At 49.9% G+C, this 14188-nt stretch overlaps 2 protein-coding genes across 2 annotated transcripts; both read right to left on the reverse strand.

Annotated features, from left to right (window-relative positions):
• Positions 1-1305: 1305 nt before the first annotated feature.
• On the reverse strand, positions 1306-5048 carry ING2 (inhibitor of growth family member 2). The gene is made up of 2 exons (XM_015861439.2): positions 4518-5048; positions 1306-2586 (listed from the first exon to the last, which is right to left on the reverse strand). Exons 1-2 carry the CDS (start codon positions 4714-4716, stop codon positions 1916-1918), a joined length of 870 nt encoding a protein of 289 aa, XP_015716925.1. The 5' UTR covers positions 4717-5048; the 3' UTR covers positions 1306-1915.
• A 2933-nt stretch (positions 5049-7981) lies between these two features.
• CDKN2AIP (CDKN2A interacting protein) lies at positions 7982-11809 on the reverse strand. Its single transcript, XM_015861438.2, has 3 exons — positions 11478-11809; positions 11207-11337; positions 7982-10412 (listed from the first exon to the last, which is right to left on the reverse strand). Exons 1-3 carry the CDS (start codon positions 11696-11698, stop codon positions 8773-8775), a joined length of 1992 nt encoding a protein of 663 aa, XP_015716924.1. The 5' UTR covers positions 11699-11809; the 3' UTR covers positions 7982-8772.
• Between the last annotated feature and the right edge of the window lie 2379 nt (positions 11810-14188).

The raw sequence follows: 14188 nt of genomic DNA on the forward strand, positions 1-14188 counted from the left end.
TGCTAAATGCCAGGTAGCATCAGGCCTTTTCTCTTGGAGGTTTTAGCAATGATTTGGGACTATTTAAAGGTGGTCATTTTAGGTCATTTTACCTTGCTGACCTGCTTATAAACCAGTACTAAATTACTGCTACTTTTGAGTGATCTCAGGTATTAAAAAAGCAAACACTGTTTCCCCAACATATCTCCACTGGGAGCTTTAAGAACTGATACACCCTACCAGAAGGGCTGTTAGCATAAAATCTCTCTAATGCAGCGATGCTTTCTTTATTTGAACCATTTCGAAACAGTCTAAACTTTCCTTTCTGTAACACCACAGCATACACTGTTCATACCTCACCAATTACTTCAGGTGATCATACAGGGCTCCTTAACTCTCTTCTTATGTCTTCAAGCAAGTATTCTTGAAATACCCAGTAGAAATACAAGCATAGCTTTCAAGATAAATTCCCAGTATTAATAGTTACAGTTTCACTGTTATTTTGTTACTGTAATTGCAGTGTTTACTTGAATGGGTGTGTTTTTTGTCTGTGTGTCTTTGAAAGCTAGAAAGCATCACCATTTTCTGTGTGCTGTTTACTGCAGTACAGCACTCCCCTGTGAAGCTGGTCTACATAATGAAACTAAAACTACAGAGCAACAACTCAAAAACATTCACACTTCCCTGCTATATGACTGGCAAATGCTAAGTCCCGTTAAGGAATCAGATTCTAATTGTGGAAATATGCTCAGTACTTTATGTAGCTTGTAGCACTTGGAAACCAGCACATCGATCCATACCATGCGACTGAGTAGCACCATGTGCAGCACACCCAGCCCTCCAACCCCAGCTGGGACAGCCCTCTAGTGGAAATGCAGGAGTGAGTTCTGATGGGATTCCACTGTGACCTGTTTCTGGTCCTCTACCTTCCAGGCTGCTCTCAGCTCAGTATAACTGCTTTCCAGACAGGCTCGGCCAGGGGTGATCTGTCTTTCCCTGTACCCTCATAGATGACCTTAACAACAGAGAACAGGGGACTGTGCAGACTTATAAGCATTTGCAGCCCACCTGGAGCAGGTGTGCAGGTGATTATAATGGAAGTCTCATCACGTTTGCAATTGCTGTTCCCTGAGATGTCTACATCCCCTCTCAAGGGATCCTTCTGTACCACTTCAAGGCTTACACAGACAGTGGGAAAACAAAAAAACCCATCTTAATAAAGACCACATCAAGATGCTCTGCAGAGCCCCAACAAAAGGCACTAGGAATATCTGATACTGCTTGTACACCACAAGTCTGTCAAATCCAAAAATGGACTCCTGAGTGTAAAGTCACAAAGACAATAGTTTAATATTGACAAAAAAAAAAAAAGAGCTTAAGTTAGTGGTATTTTCTTCCTTGAAATAACATACTGGTCATGTGAGAGTCACTGAAGAGCTCTGCTTTTAGCTCGGAAGACTTTTACAGTTACAGCTGAATTAAAAACCCCTATTTCTAAATGCGTGATGTTAACACACAAACTGGAAACTTAAGATCTGGAATGAAGAACAAATGCAGTTGTTAAGATGACAGCAGTCAGGTGAGGCATCCCACTGCCTCCTCCCTAACGCGACAAGAAGTTCTCCAGTATCTTTCCCACCACCATTATTTCAAGATTCACAAGTTGTTTTTAAAACACTAATGGGGTTAAATTGCAGTCAAGCGCCATATGCTTGTAATGTCTTCTGTGAAGGTCTGAAGCCACCCTGTTTCAACTATTTGGTTATTCAGTGCAGAAAGTTAAAGATCACAGAAGGTATGACAGCTTTTAATACTCCGTTAATATAATAGATTAAAAATTATTGCATAGTCTTATGCATCTCCTAAAACAGCATTCTCTGGAAATTAAACATTTCAATATAAAAGGGGCGACTCTTTAAAACACGAATCGCATTCACTACCTCGATCTTCTATCCTTTTTGGATTTGTCAGTACATTTGTCCATGGTTTTCTCGTTATCTCCTCTGCACTTGGGGCAATACCACTTCCCCTTTGGTTTATAGGTGAGTCCAACACACGAGAAGTGGAACCACTCAATAGGACACTGTTCGTTATCACATCCTATCATTTCTCCGTAAGACACCTGGTTACATAAGCAGTAAGTCGGTTCATTGGGATCAATCGCAAATTCCACGGGTGAAACCTCTCTCTCTTGTTTGGCTTTGGAGCGTTTTTTCTTCTTGGAAGATTTGGATCTCTTCTCTTTCGGTGGCTGATCGTCGCAGTCGTCGATCCCGTTTGCTATGTGGCACAGGTCGCGGCTTTCACTGGTCCGCTGCCGACGGGGTCTACGTGAAGATCTCTCCGGCTGGCAGGACTCCATCTTTGCCTTTTCTAGAGGCTTGTCGTTCTCAGACAGGTCTTGAAAACACTGAGAGTGAGTTTCCATCTGTCGGGCTCTGTTCTCTACCAGTTCCAGCATCTGAGTAACTATCTGAATTTTTTCATCTCCCAGTTCTTGACTGTTGATTAAAGCACGCTGGAGATGCTGCTGCAGGCGTTTCTTCTGAACGGGATCGTTCTCAGACTTGTATTTTTCATAGACATCGTCTATTTCTTTTAAAGCTTCTACAAAACAAACACAGTACGAATAATTACACGAGATAGAAGGTACATATCTGTATTTTGTTGAGCACGTTCAAACGGACGTGAAACAGTACAAGTTTTAATTACAGTATACCCCAGTGGGCTACATCAGGTATTTAATTCAAGTTACACCTGAGCATCAAGTCAGTGTTTAAGGTGGTAATCCACTGCATAAAAAGCTTCTCAAGTTCTAAGAAAAAGCAAGATGCTTTTGAGCACTGGATAAAGGGAAGGGTAAGCCCAGAAAGGTGAACGCTGCTGCCAAAGCCAGAATGGTCCAAATTCTGACTCAGCATCTGACAAAGCAGGATTTTTTTGCTGAGGTTCCATATTAGAGTAGTTACAAAGCCCTGGCCTACAAACCAAAGCTTCTCATACCATAGGAAGAATCTCAGAATTCACTATAATCGTGTAACCATCACATTACAATCCAAAATTAGGATATGCAGGTCCTCTGCCTCCTCCTTTCTATACACGAGGGTTTAGCACTACCTTTTCAACAGCCCTTAGTTACAACAAAGTACCACAGTGGAAGCTACATATTAACAGATGTACAATCAGGATCTAAGACAACTTAAACCACTCCAAGTGGTGCTGGTTGTACCAAGAAGTTACATCCAGTTGTGTGTTACATTGAGGCAGAACTTGTCCTCCACATTTTCCCTTTTGATGGATTTTAAAATACTATTTTCCAGACGGAAAGCGACACTACATCTACACAAGAAAGACAGAGGAACTGCTGAAGCAGAAGGAACTAAATCAGTGGAGCTGACAGCGAGATGTGACGGGGTGCTCGATACAGCACCGATCCCTTCACAACTAACTTACAGGTCTGTAACGGGTAAGCGAATTTATGAACGATACTCAACTGATTCCACAACCAGAATGGACACGGAACAATCTCTCATCCTGCACAGCTCTGTTTATAGGCTGCCTTTCATTTTTAAATTAAACGCTTTGTGCAGTTTTAGAATGATTCAAGCTCGCGCTAAATGGAAGCCACGGTTATTATCTCAGCGTTGCTCACAGTGATTTCTTTTCCTGCTGACATCCTGAAACAGCACCTTAAGAGGGAACGGTCACTTTTTACTATAAATACTGAAATCTGTATGGAAACAGTAACCAGCAGCACTTTGTTCTACTGCAGACCTTCACCAGAGGAAGATGAAGTCAGTGCTCTGCCCATCTAATAACTCACAGTGCCAGTACTCCAGCTGTCACTGAAAACACAGGTTTCGCTTTCCTACAGCTTTCAGCTGCATCTGTTGCCTTGACAGGATAAAATATTTGCTCTGAGAAGTGCCGAGTAAGGCACTCTGTAGTCTGAACAACTAGAAAGACTAGAAAATGTGTAGTGACAGAGCGACAGGTTCACTGAAGTACTTCCTTATTAACCCCTTATTAATTAGAGGAGGTACCCGTGTCCAGCTAGACAGCTTTAAAACCTCTGCTTAAAAAGGAGGCTAAGAAAAACAGACCAGGACCAAGCGTCCATTACAGTTCATCTGCTTGAGTTTGGTGGAGCTGAGAAAAGAGAGTTCCAACGCTGTCAGCACGGAGCAGCTGTGCAAATCCTGCAGGCACCAGCACTCCATCCTGACCGCCCCGTGTGCCCCCGGCGGGCACGGCCCCCATGGCGGGGCGGAGCACAGGGCTCGTAACGGCCCCGCAGCCCCGGGCACACCTCGTGCTCACAGGCGACAGCCCTGCCTGCTCGGCGCTTCCCCTTCCACCCCCCGCCGGATTTCAAGCTGAGCGGGGAGGCCGGGGCCTAACGCCGCAGCCCGGAGCCCCGCGCCCAGCGCATGTGCGGCGGGCGGCCGCCTCCCCCCCACCCCGCGCCGCCCTCCCCTCCCCTCCGGTCGGTCCCTCCCTCCCGCTGCCCCGCGGAGGAGGCCGAGCCCCGGACCCACCTTGGCAGCGGGTGTCCACCTCCCGCAGCAGCGACACGTTGCGCTGGATGTCCAGCGGCAGCGACTCCACGCACTCCAGGTATTCCTGCACGTACAGCGACAGCAGCCGGGCCCGCTCCCCGCCCGGCGCCGCCGGCCCCGCCACCAGCTGCGGCCCCGCCAGCATCATCCCCCCGCTGCAGCCGCTCCAGCCGCACATCCACCGCCGGCACCGGCTCACGGGGCAGCCCCCGCCCGGCCCGCTCCGCTCTGCCGCCTCCTGCCGCCTGCCGCCCCTCTACCCGCGAGCGGCCGGACCGCTCAATGCCGCGGGACCGGCGCACCGCCGGGCCGGACCGACCCACCCGGACCGAGCCGCCCGCCTCGGGTCCCGCTCAGCGCCCGGCGGAACGGCCGCCGCCACAGCGAAACCCACTTGGAGCCCCCGCCCCTGGTCGCCTGGCTACGCGCATGCGCGAGGCCCTGCCCTTATAAGGCGCGGCTAGAGGCGCCGCCAGGGGTTCGCATTCTCCCGCCTTCCCCTCTCGCGCGCTCCTATTGGCCCGAAGGGCGGGGGGGCGGGATATAGCGCAGGGGCGGAGCCTCCCTTAAAGGCACACGCACCCTGCTCCTCCCCCCGCTGACGGCCGGGCGCCGACTCCGCGGGGAGCGTGGCGGGGCCGCTCCCTGCCGGGGGCACCTGCCGTGGCGGCGGGCGCACGGACGGCCGTGAGGCGGAGGATCGCCCCAGGTGCCCCGGCAGCGCCGCGTGTGGGCGGGCGGCGGTTGTGGGGGCGTTGGAGGCGCGGATCCGTTCGTCAGCCGGCTGCTCTCAGCCTTGGCTCTCGGCTCGTGCTGCCCGGCTGTCCCGGCACGGCGCTATGCCGAGGTGTGGAGTAATGGCCCGAGTCAGCAGCGTGGAAAGGAACGGAAACAGGGGGGTGGGCAGAGCTAGCGGAGGGTCGGAACGTGAAGGGCAGCGATGAGTCTGAATGGTCGCGGTTCTGTGAGGAAACAGAGCTGAGAAACAGATTCCTGCCATGCAGCGTAGGAGTAAAGCAAGATACAGCGTTAATTACAGACTGTGTGCTGCAGCCTGATAGCCCCGTGACACAGCTGCACCTATCAGGTAGATCCAGACTGCAGGCTATTAATTAAGACTGTTAAGAGTTAATTACCAGGACGCATTCAAGAATTTCTCAACACGCCGAGTTACTCTATGCTGATGTAACACCTAGTGCCACAGTTAATTACTGCTGTGCTATGAAAAACATCTTGAAGGATAGTGAATAAAGCCATGAGATAATTGAGTTCACGCGTTTGAAATGACACCAGTCACCTGATGGAAGCCTGGCTTAAGGAATTCGTAACACTGTCACGTGTGAGGATGTTTTCCTTCCCACGCAGGGAAATAAAGGTGGGAGTAACTCACTGCAATTCTTGCCCTAAAAATGTCTCCACTGACTACAAGGGAGCGCAGGTCTATTGTCACAGATGTCGGCAAATTGAATTCCATTCCGTATGCTGAAATGGGGTAATTAGGCGCCTACAGTTACCAGCTACGGATGTGCCATTTGTTATAGACTCGGTAAGGATTTGGGTTAGACTTGTCAAAATAAGGGCAGCATCTCCGCGCACACCATGTACCTGCATTGACGCTGGCCTCACACAGCTTTGGATGCAGCCTTTCACTCTTGGCGGAGCAGCCGACGCGGATAAAGTTGAGCCACAAAACGGGATGGCCTGAGAGTGAGCCCCGTTCTGTTGGTGCTGCGGCCCGGCTGCCGGGTCGCTCGGCACTACCTGCGTGTCTGTGCCCGTGACGATGGCCCGCCCCGCGCTCACCCGCTCGGCCCGGAGGCGTCTCGGCGGCGTCACGTGGGCTGCGGGGCGGGGCGGGCGCCCGCGGCGCGTGGCACTCTCTGCCTGCGGTCCGGGGACTTTCCCCTAGGCGGGCACTGCGCCCTCGAGGAACCAAGTGTCCTCCGTGCGTGGCCTAGAGAGCAGGTCTTCAGAACATCCCACCAACTCTGTCCCACAGAGACTATTTATCTCTCTGTAAATAGGGTTTCTGTAAGGTTACGGTGAGTTCGCACGTAGTTTATACCCCTTTCCGACCTCAGAGAACTCTGCACTGACATTGAAGCCGCTCAGCCGCAACTCGGTGCAGCACCCCGCAGCCGGCCGGGCACGGTACCAGCCGCAAAGATACATTACGGACGGCAATTCCGCCGCGCGGTGCCCTGTGGGTACTTTATGCAAATCAGGCTGACAGCGCATGCGCGTTGTGGTGCAGTGTCTGTGTGTGGGCGGGTGTTTGTTTGTTGTGCGCTCGTCACTCAGGGCTGCCCGTAACGCCTGCTCGATCTTGGTAGAACCGACGCGTTTAGCCACATCCCGCTCAGAACGTACAATAAAAACACCACAGTCGGACTTTGAGTTACTGTAAGAGTGGCCCCACACTCCTCTTCTGATGAATCATAACCAAATAGAGAAGAGGAACAACGCTTATAAATTCAAGTACTCCATTTTTACCGGAGCCATGGAGCCCCTCAGCGCCCTGCAGTCACCCCATCACGCTCCAGGGCAGCTCTGTGGTTTGGACATGAGACGCTGCCACCTGCAGCCAGAGCCCAGCACAGACACGGGACACCCCCACAGCCATTGGGCATCAAGGCTACCACAGCGCCTGAGGGCCCAGTGCTAGAAGTGAGCACCGAGTCTATTTCACACTGCATAGGAAGCAGTGTAACAGGCTGCAGTGCAAACTGTGGGCCACAATGCAGAAACGTGTGGGGAACTACTGAGAAACCCACCCGAAGGCAAGGCCGGCCAACACATCTGGGTTTGGAGGCTGGGCAGCTGCTTCTATTCAGCTTCACATCCTGTACAGCAACACAGCGCTGCTGTGCTTTAGTCCCAGTGTCACAACTCAAAGTATTTACATGGAGGAGTTATTACTACCAAGATCCCAGCAATCCCTATGTGATCCTGCACTGCTCACTCAGTGGATCTGTCAGTCAATGCCAGGTCACCATTAAGCAGTACTAACTACTGTAATTAGACAAGACTAATCCACAACAGCACTAAAGACATAATGCTTTTACAATTACACATCGTTAACCACTAAGTCAGAACGTGCCATTTGTGCAGGTATTTCCACACTGAAAGTAACACTGACCTCCTGCTTTGCTTCAAACCATTGTGAATATAACGTAGAAAGTAGCAGCAAGGGGCTCAGTGCAAACACTTGACAGCGCTGCATCTGGAAGACAGCAGCAGCATGTTTGTGTTCATCTACCTCATACTAAGGCCCAGATAAGCACAATCTATTATCAAATTGATCCACTTAGTGGTACAGTACTGAATTACCCATCCCAATAAGACAACTCAAGCTATGGGGTTACACCTTGATGCTGCTCAAAACCTCTCTGAGGGTGTCACAGTTAATGAGATGGCTCCAATAACAAACAGCTCCAAGAAAGTACTACAAACGCACATCCCAGAGATTTTATTGGTTCAGTAGCAGTCAAATATACTTAGTATAGAAATCCATGTTTATTTGAAAAAACTGCAAAGGATTTTTTTTCACAATATAAATTAGGTCTACTTACAGAGTTTTAGTGGCTGAAGTAGCTGTGACTCGCCCGCTAATTGGTTATTTGCTAATATAATGTTAAATGGGATCTACACTGCTAGTGTAACATTAAATCAGATCAGGGTGTCATTTCTATTGCAAATTTTACAAGGTCTCATAGAAATAGTCAACCGACTCGTTTCTCTCCTAATAATAGCAACAGTGAACACTATGAACGATACATCTGAAATGGATGACTCAACTTCTCAACTGAAGTTTCTAAACGACTCTCAATCATTCAAGTATTATGGTCCCTACAGACACACTCCTACGTGGCTAAAAAAAGTCATGGCAGACAACTCAGCACACTGCCACCGTATCATAGGAATTACAAAATCATCAGGTTTGAAACAGCGAGTTGTACCTTAACCGGTTAATTAAAAATAGAAGAAGTAGGTAGACTATTTTGCAAATAAAAGAGCACACTAGTGTGCCATGTATTAAGGCATACCTTTAAATCCACACTTGTCATCTCTAACAAGTTTCATACGATTGCTACCAAGTGAAAGGGATCGAGTTGTCTTGCAAAACTGAGAAAGAAATACAAAATTATCTGGAAGCCTACGTTTGTAAAGTACAAAATTAACCTTCAGTCCTCGTGTCGAAATACTATACACAGTACAAACAGCGATTCTCCTCCTAGATGATCTCCCGAGGATTTAATAAAGCTGGAGGTAAATTGGAGGGTTTTGATTCTTCATCCAAAAGTACCAAATCTTCAATTTCACTACCTTTGTATTTCCTTTTACATATCTTCACAATAACTTTCTTCTTGAGGAACAATTTCAAAGCTTCTCTTGAAGCAACTGCTTTGGCGTTTTCCATGTTTTTACCACAGCCAGTACCCAAATACACAGACTTGCACCTCAGTTCACAAACTATATTTTCCAGAGAGCTCTTATTTTGAGGTAAGTCTGCAAGTTCCTTCAGGGGAACGAAAGCGACATCTAACGTAGCTTTGACAGATTGGATAGACGAGTTAAGAAGTTCCGCGTGATTTACATTAGGACTAAAGCCTCCCACAGCAACCAGTTTCCACGCTACGGCCTTATACAGTCTGTTGAAAAAAGGCTGTCTTTCCTTTGCATCTTCACTGGTTAACGGTTTGCACAAAGCTTTAGCAGGGCCTTCGCTGGCCTGCGAACCACTCTTGGAAGCAAGTTGTGTACTCTTGGCAGCCTGAGCCCCGATGCGGGAGGGGCCTTGCTGTGCACCACTGCGAGCGGCCAGCAGAGATGCTGCCGCCTGAGCGCTGCTCTTGGAGGTGAGCAGCGAGGCACCCTGCTGCGTGCCGCTCCGTGCAGCCAGCAATGAGGCAGCCACCTCCGCACTGCTCTTGGAGGCCAGGAGCGAGGAACCCGCTTTGGCAGTGCCCTTAGAAGCCAGCAGCAGCGAGGCTCCCACCTGGGTGCCGCTCTTGGGCGCTAGCAGCAGTGATGTGCCTGCCTGAGCGCTGCCCTTGGCGGCCAGCAGCAGAGAGGGGCCCGCCTGAGCGCCGCTCTTGGACACGGATGGTAGACCACTCACTTGGGTTTTGGAAGACAGCAATGCAGCACTTGTTTGTGCTGTGCTCTTGGTAGCAGTCACCGGCACCGATGCTGCCTGCAGGGTGCTCTTGGCAGCAGCTGGCGGCACTGATGCCGCCTGCGGGGTGCTCTTGGTAGGGGTCACTGGCACCGTTGCTGCCTGCGAGGCGTTGTTTGTGGCAGCTGGTGCCACCTCTGCCACCAGTGGGGCGCTGTTGGCGGCAGCTGTTGGTACCTCTGCTGCCTGCGGGGCACTAGTGGTGGCAGCTGGTGGCACTGCTGCCTGAGGGGTGCTGTTGGTGGCAGCTGGCGGCACTGCCGGTGCCTGCAGGGCGCTAGTGCTGGCAGCCGATGGCACCGCTACCGCCTGTGGGGCAGCAGTCGGTGACCCTGAACTTAACGTAGCTTTTTCAGGTGATGGCACATTTTCACACTTGCCTTCCTTAGATGGAATCTCTCCTGCTTCTTTTTCTGATGAAGATGGTGCTGGGCTTTGCTCAACAGTATGTTCAGCATTAGTAGTAGGCTTTTCTTCTGCTTTTGCAATGGATGTGGTGAGTGCTTCTTGATTTGAACTGCAAGTTGACAGGGAGCTTTCCGAATCTTTGCTCGTATCTTTATCCTGCTTTTTGGGCAACGGGCTCTCTGTTTCCATAGGGACTTCAGCCTTGGTTGTTTTCACATCTTGTCCAGTGTCCTTAGATTCTTTGCATTTCTCAACAGCTCGCTTCTTGGCGGGCTCCTCTACCCCTTCTGCAAAACAAGGCAGGTACGTTATTCTCTTTGGGTTTCTGCACCGTGAAGCGATTTATCTTATTTTCTAAAAAAACCCAGCAGTCATCCCTCCAAATATTAAATGTATTTATTGGGAATATACCTTCAATTGCAATTTCAAATAATTATCCACTATTTCAGAATATTTTAGTAATTTTTGACACAAAAATTGGAAACACAACCTACTGTTTCAAATCATTTTAACATTTGTTTGGCAAAAAAAAAACCCCAACAAACAGCAGCCATACGCTACACTTTCAGTTTCAGTTTGGGATCTGAAGGCCCATACGTATTTGCATTCTTGAAGGCCAAAGCAAAAGTGACCAAAGTAGATTTAACATATTAGCTGACCTTAAAAATAAGCGTATTTTGTTAAGTAATATCATGAACATGTATTTAAAATACTATTTTAGGATATTTTTTTAAGAAACAAAAGACCGAGTTTCTCACAAAGCTTTAATGTTACTTTGCTTTCAGCACCAGGCAGACAAGAACACACATAAGCTACAGTACAACCACCCACATCATGTTAAAGGAGCTGGCAACAGCTGTAGAAGTGTTACTGCCATCAAAAGAGCTCGATATTGCCAACTGAATGTATATGCATTACGTTTGTTTTAAAGGCATCAACAAGTAAAAAGAAGGGGAAAAAAATAAGGAGGAGTTTTAAAAGTCAGCCGTCCCGTTACTTTGTCAACCCGTGGCCAAGCTAGCACATTCAACACAAGCATATTCTAGACTCCTATGTATTGTCACAGCTATTATCTGCTAACCATTGCTACTTGATATGCCTCTTTTCTTCACCTTGGCAACCAGTTCGTCTCTCGTGGTGTGGACGGGCGCGCCGGTCACTTGGATGCCTTCGGCCATTTCCAGCGCCTTCTCCGTGACCTGAGGCGGGTACCTGCAGGGGCGACAGCGGGACGGGAGGGGGGACGTACAGGAGGAGGATGAGGAGGATGAGGAGGATGGGGAGGAGGGGAGGAGCGCCGTCAGCCGCCAGCCATTCGGCCGCCCCCGCCCGCCCGCCCGCCGCGCACTCACCGGCAGCCCAGGAAGACGTGGTTGGCCCACACCATGGACAGGGAGACGAGGCGCCGCAGTTGGGCGCTGCCGGCCGCGGGCGGCTCGCCCACATTGCGCAGCAGGAACTCGCGCCGGTACCGCCAGTGGTGCTCGGGCTCGCAGGCCCCGCGCAGCGCCTCCGCCCAAGCCACCTCTTCGTCCGTCCTGCCCAGCGGCTCGCCCGCCGTCCTGCTCACCATGGCCGCTCCTTCCGCCCGCGCGGGGCCCGCTCCGCCCCGCCCGCTCCGCTCGCCAGGCCCCGCGGCGGAACAACGGCTCGGCGACCGCCCGCTCCTTCCGGCCGCGCGCGATGACCTCACAACCGGCGCGAGGGGCGGCCCCGACACAACGGCTGCAACGGCCGTGGGCGGGGCGGGGCAGAGCGGGATGTGCCGCTGCCGCCCTCTGGAGGGCGCTCGTGCTGCGGGTTTCACTGCGGCTTTGTTTGGGCTGTGGAAAAGATACGGCGGGATTTCTCAGTCCTCGTGGTCTGAACGGAAGTGTTTCCTTTGTTTTGTCGGTTAACGCACCCGCTGTTCTCTCGTGCCAGGAGCAAACAAATGGTCACGGGCATGAAGGGGGACCTGGCACAAAGAGCAAGGAAAGGGCAGCGCCTTGTGTGGGGGACTCAGTGACATGGCTTCATTCACAGTGTCAGGACGTTCAGAAATGGCACCATGCGCATCACCGGTGTGGTGTCACTACTCTATCCAGATGTCAGTCCATCCTGTGGGGGTTATCAGGCAGAATAACCTGAAATACCTGAAGGATGCAACTGGCACTCAGGTTGTTCCATGTGGAGATGGGGCGGACCTGTCTTCCATGCCTCTGACTCCGTGCTACCACAATTCTTCACTTCAGAGTTAATACAGACACTGAAAGGCAAAGGCCAATGGAATGGAAGCCCTAGCAAACAGGCCTCAGGGTGCTCTCCAGCTCTCCATGCTGCTGGCCGTTCTGGTAACGCTCTCCAAAGAACCAGTCCTCTTTCTAACAAACACAGCTAGGGCTTGGTCCAGACTTGAAAGCTGCTCTTCAGGGATGGCAAGAATTCAGGCAGGTCTGGGTAGCTGTTGCTGAGTTACTGGTCATCTTGTGAACGTAGCAGAGCTCTCAGCACAACCTTGAATGCTCCACAGCCAACTCAGCTGCCAAGTGAAACTACTGAGGACCAGTCCACGCTAGGTTAGTATCTTACCACTTAAGAGTAGCAGTTTGGGTGAATTAGACTCTAGAGAGTGGCAGGGGCAATGCCATACACTTGGAGAGATTCCAGAAGTGGTATTTCCAGGCTTGCTGGTGAAATGATGCCTCCTGGTGCCAAACATCAGAGATAGCCCCCCACAGTTGAGAATTTTGTGTCTGCTCTTGGTCACTCCATGCATGTAAGGTAACATGGTCTCACCTGTGAGACCTGGGCTCCTCCAAAGGCATCCTTCTGAGGACTGTATTGCACTCTGTACAGCTAGAAGGCCTGACACATTATCTAGTTCTAGAGTGACTCGGGAACTGATTAGAACAACATTTTTTTCCCCGACTTAAGAGACTGCTTCCTTGCCCTCTGACCATATGGGTGAACACAACCACAGATGACAGCTGGAGAAGTCAGAATCCTTCCCGCTTCTGTGCCACAAAAAGTTTTTGTGAGCATCTTCTGGGCTCTGGCACCTTTCTAGCACGTTGTACCCTTTATTTGTGGTTAATCAATGCTGCTTCTGAATCAACATAGCCTTTCTCTTGGGACAAAGGCGACCAAGTGCTGGTGTCATGCTGGAAGCAGGCCAGATCTCAGCCCCAGAGTGTGGAATGTCGTGCACGTGCTCACACAGACATACAGTTGTCTACCCGCCGTGCTCTCTGAGAATTAGACACATACTGTGTCGCGAGTTGATTAAAAAAAGCGTGTTTAGTAGAAAAGAGAGAAAAACACTGCTGTTAATTTTAAAAAAGGAAACGAGTAGTGTTTTCGTTCTCACCAGGAAAGGCAATTTTGAAGTTAAACACCTCATTGATGGTGCTAATACTGTGCATTTAATTTTAAGATTGGAAGAAAAGAGATGTTTTTGTTCCCACCAGGGAAGGATCTTCTAAATACCACATTGATAGTAGTGTTGTTAGAGTCATTTGGGGTTTGATAATAGCTTCTTTTGGCAAGATACAACTAAAATCTCAAGGTGAATCATACCGGCATCTATAATCACAGTATTGCACTTGCACTTGCTGTATAATAAAGTTTATTTCTGCCTTTGTAAACTAGTGAATTATTATTTTTCCGGAGTCAAGTCCTGCTGAAACACAGAGGGCAGCAGCCCCAGTGAGTTCAATTATGTTCTGTGCTGTTAAGGTTAATATATAGTGACACTCGTTGTTCAGCTTAATATGAGAAGTGTACCCTTAACATCACAGCAGTGCTAAAGATAAAACTCAGAGTTATTGCCATTGAAGGGTAATGTCAGTGGGACCTTACTGCCCAGGCCAATAAATCCTCTGAAGACCATCTGTAGGTTGATCCTTGTAATAAGTAAGCACTTGCACACCCTGCCTTGTGTTCATTAAGAATGCAGTTTGTTCTGCTGGAGCAGAGCGTTGAAGGTCTCTTACACTGGCCAGGGACAACACTTGCAGGGGGACACATCTGTGTGTGCCAAGGTAACCTGTCATTACTGTTCAGTGAGCCGGGGGTTGGAGCA

The sequence above is a fragment of the Coturnix japonica genome, chromosome 4 (genome assembly GCF_001577835.2).
Source record: "Coturnix japonica isolate 7356 chromosome 4, Coturnix japonica 2.1, whole genome shotgun sequence".
Classification (NCBI taxonomy): Eukaryota; Metazoa; Chordata; class Aves; order Galliformes; family Phasianidae; genus Coturnix; species Coturnix japonica.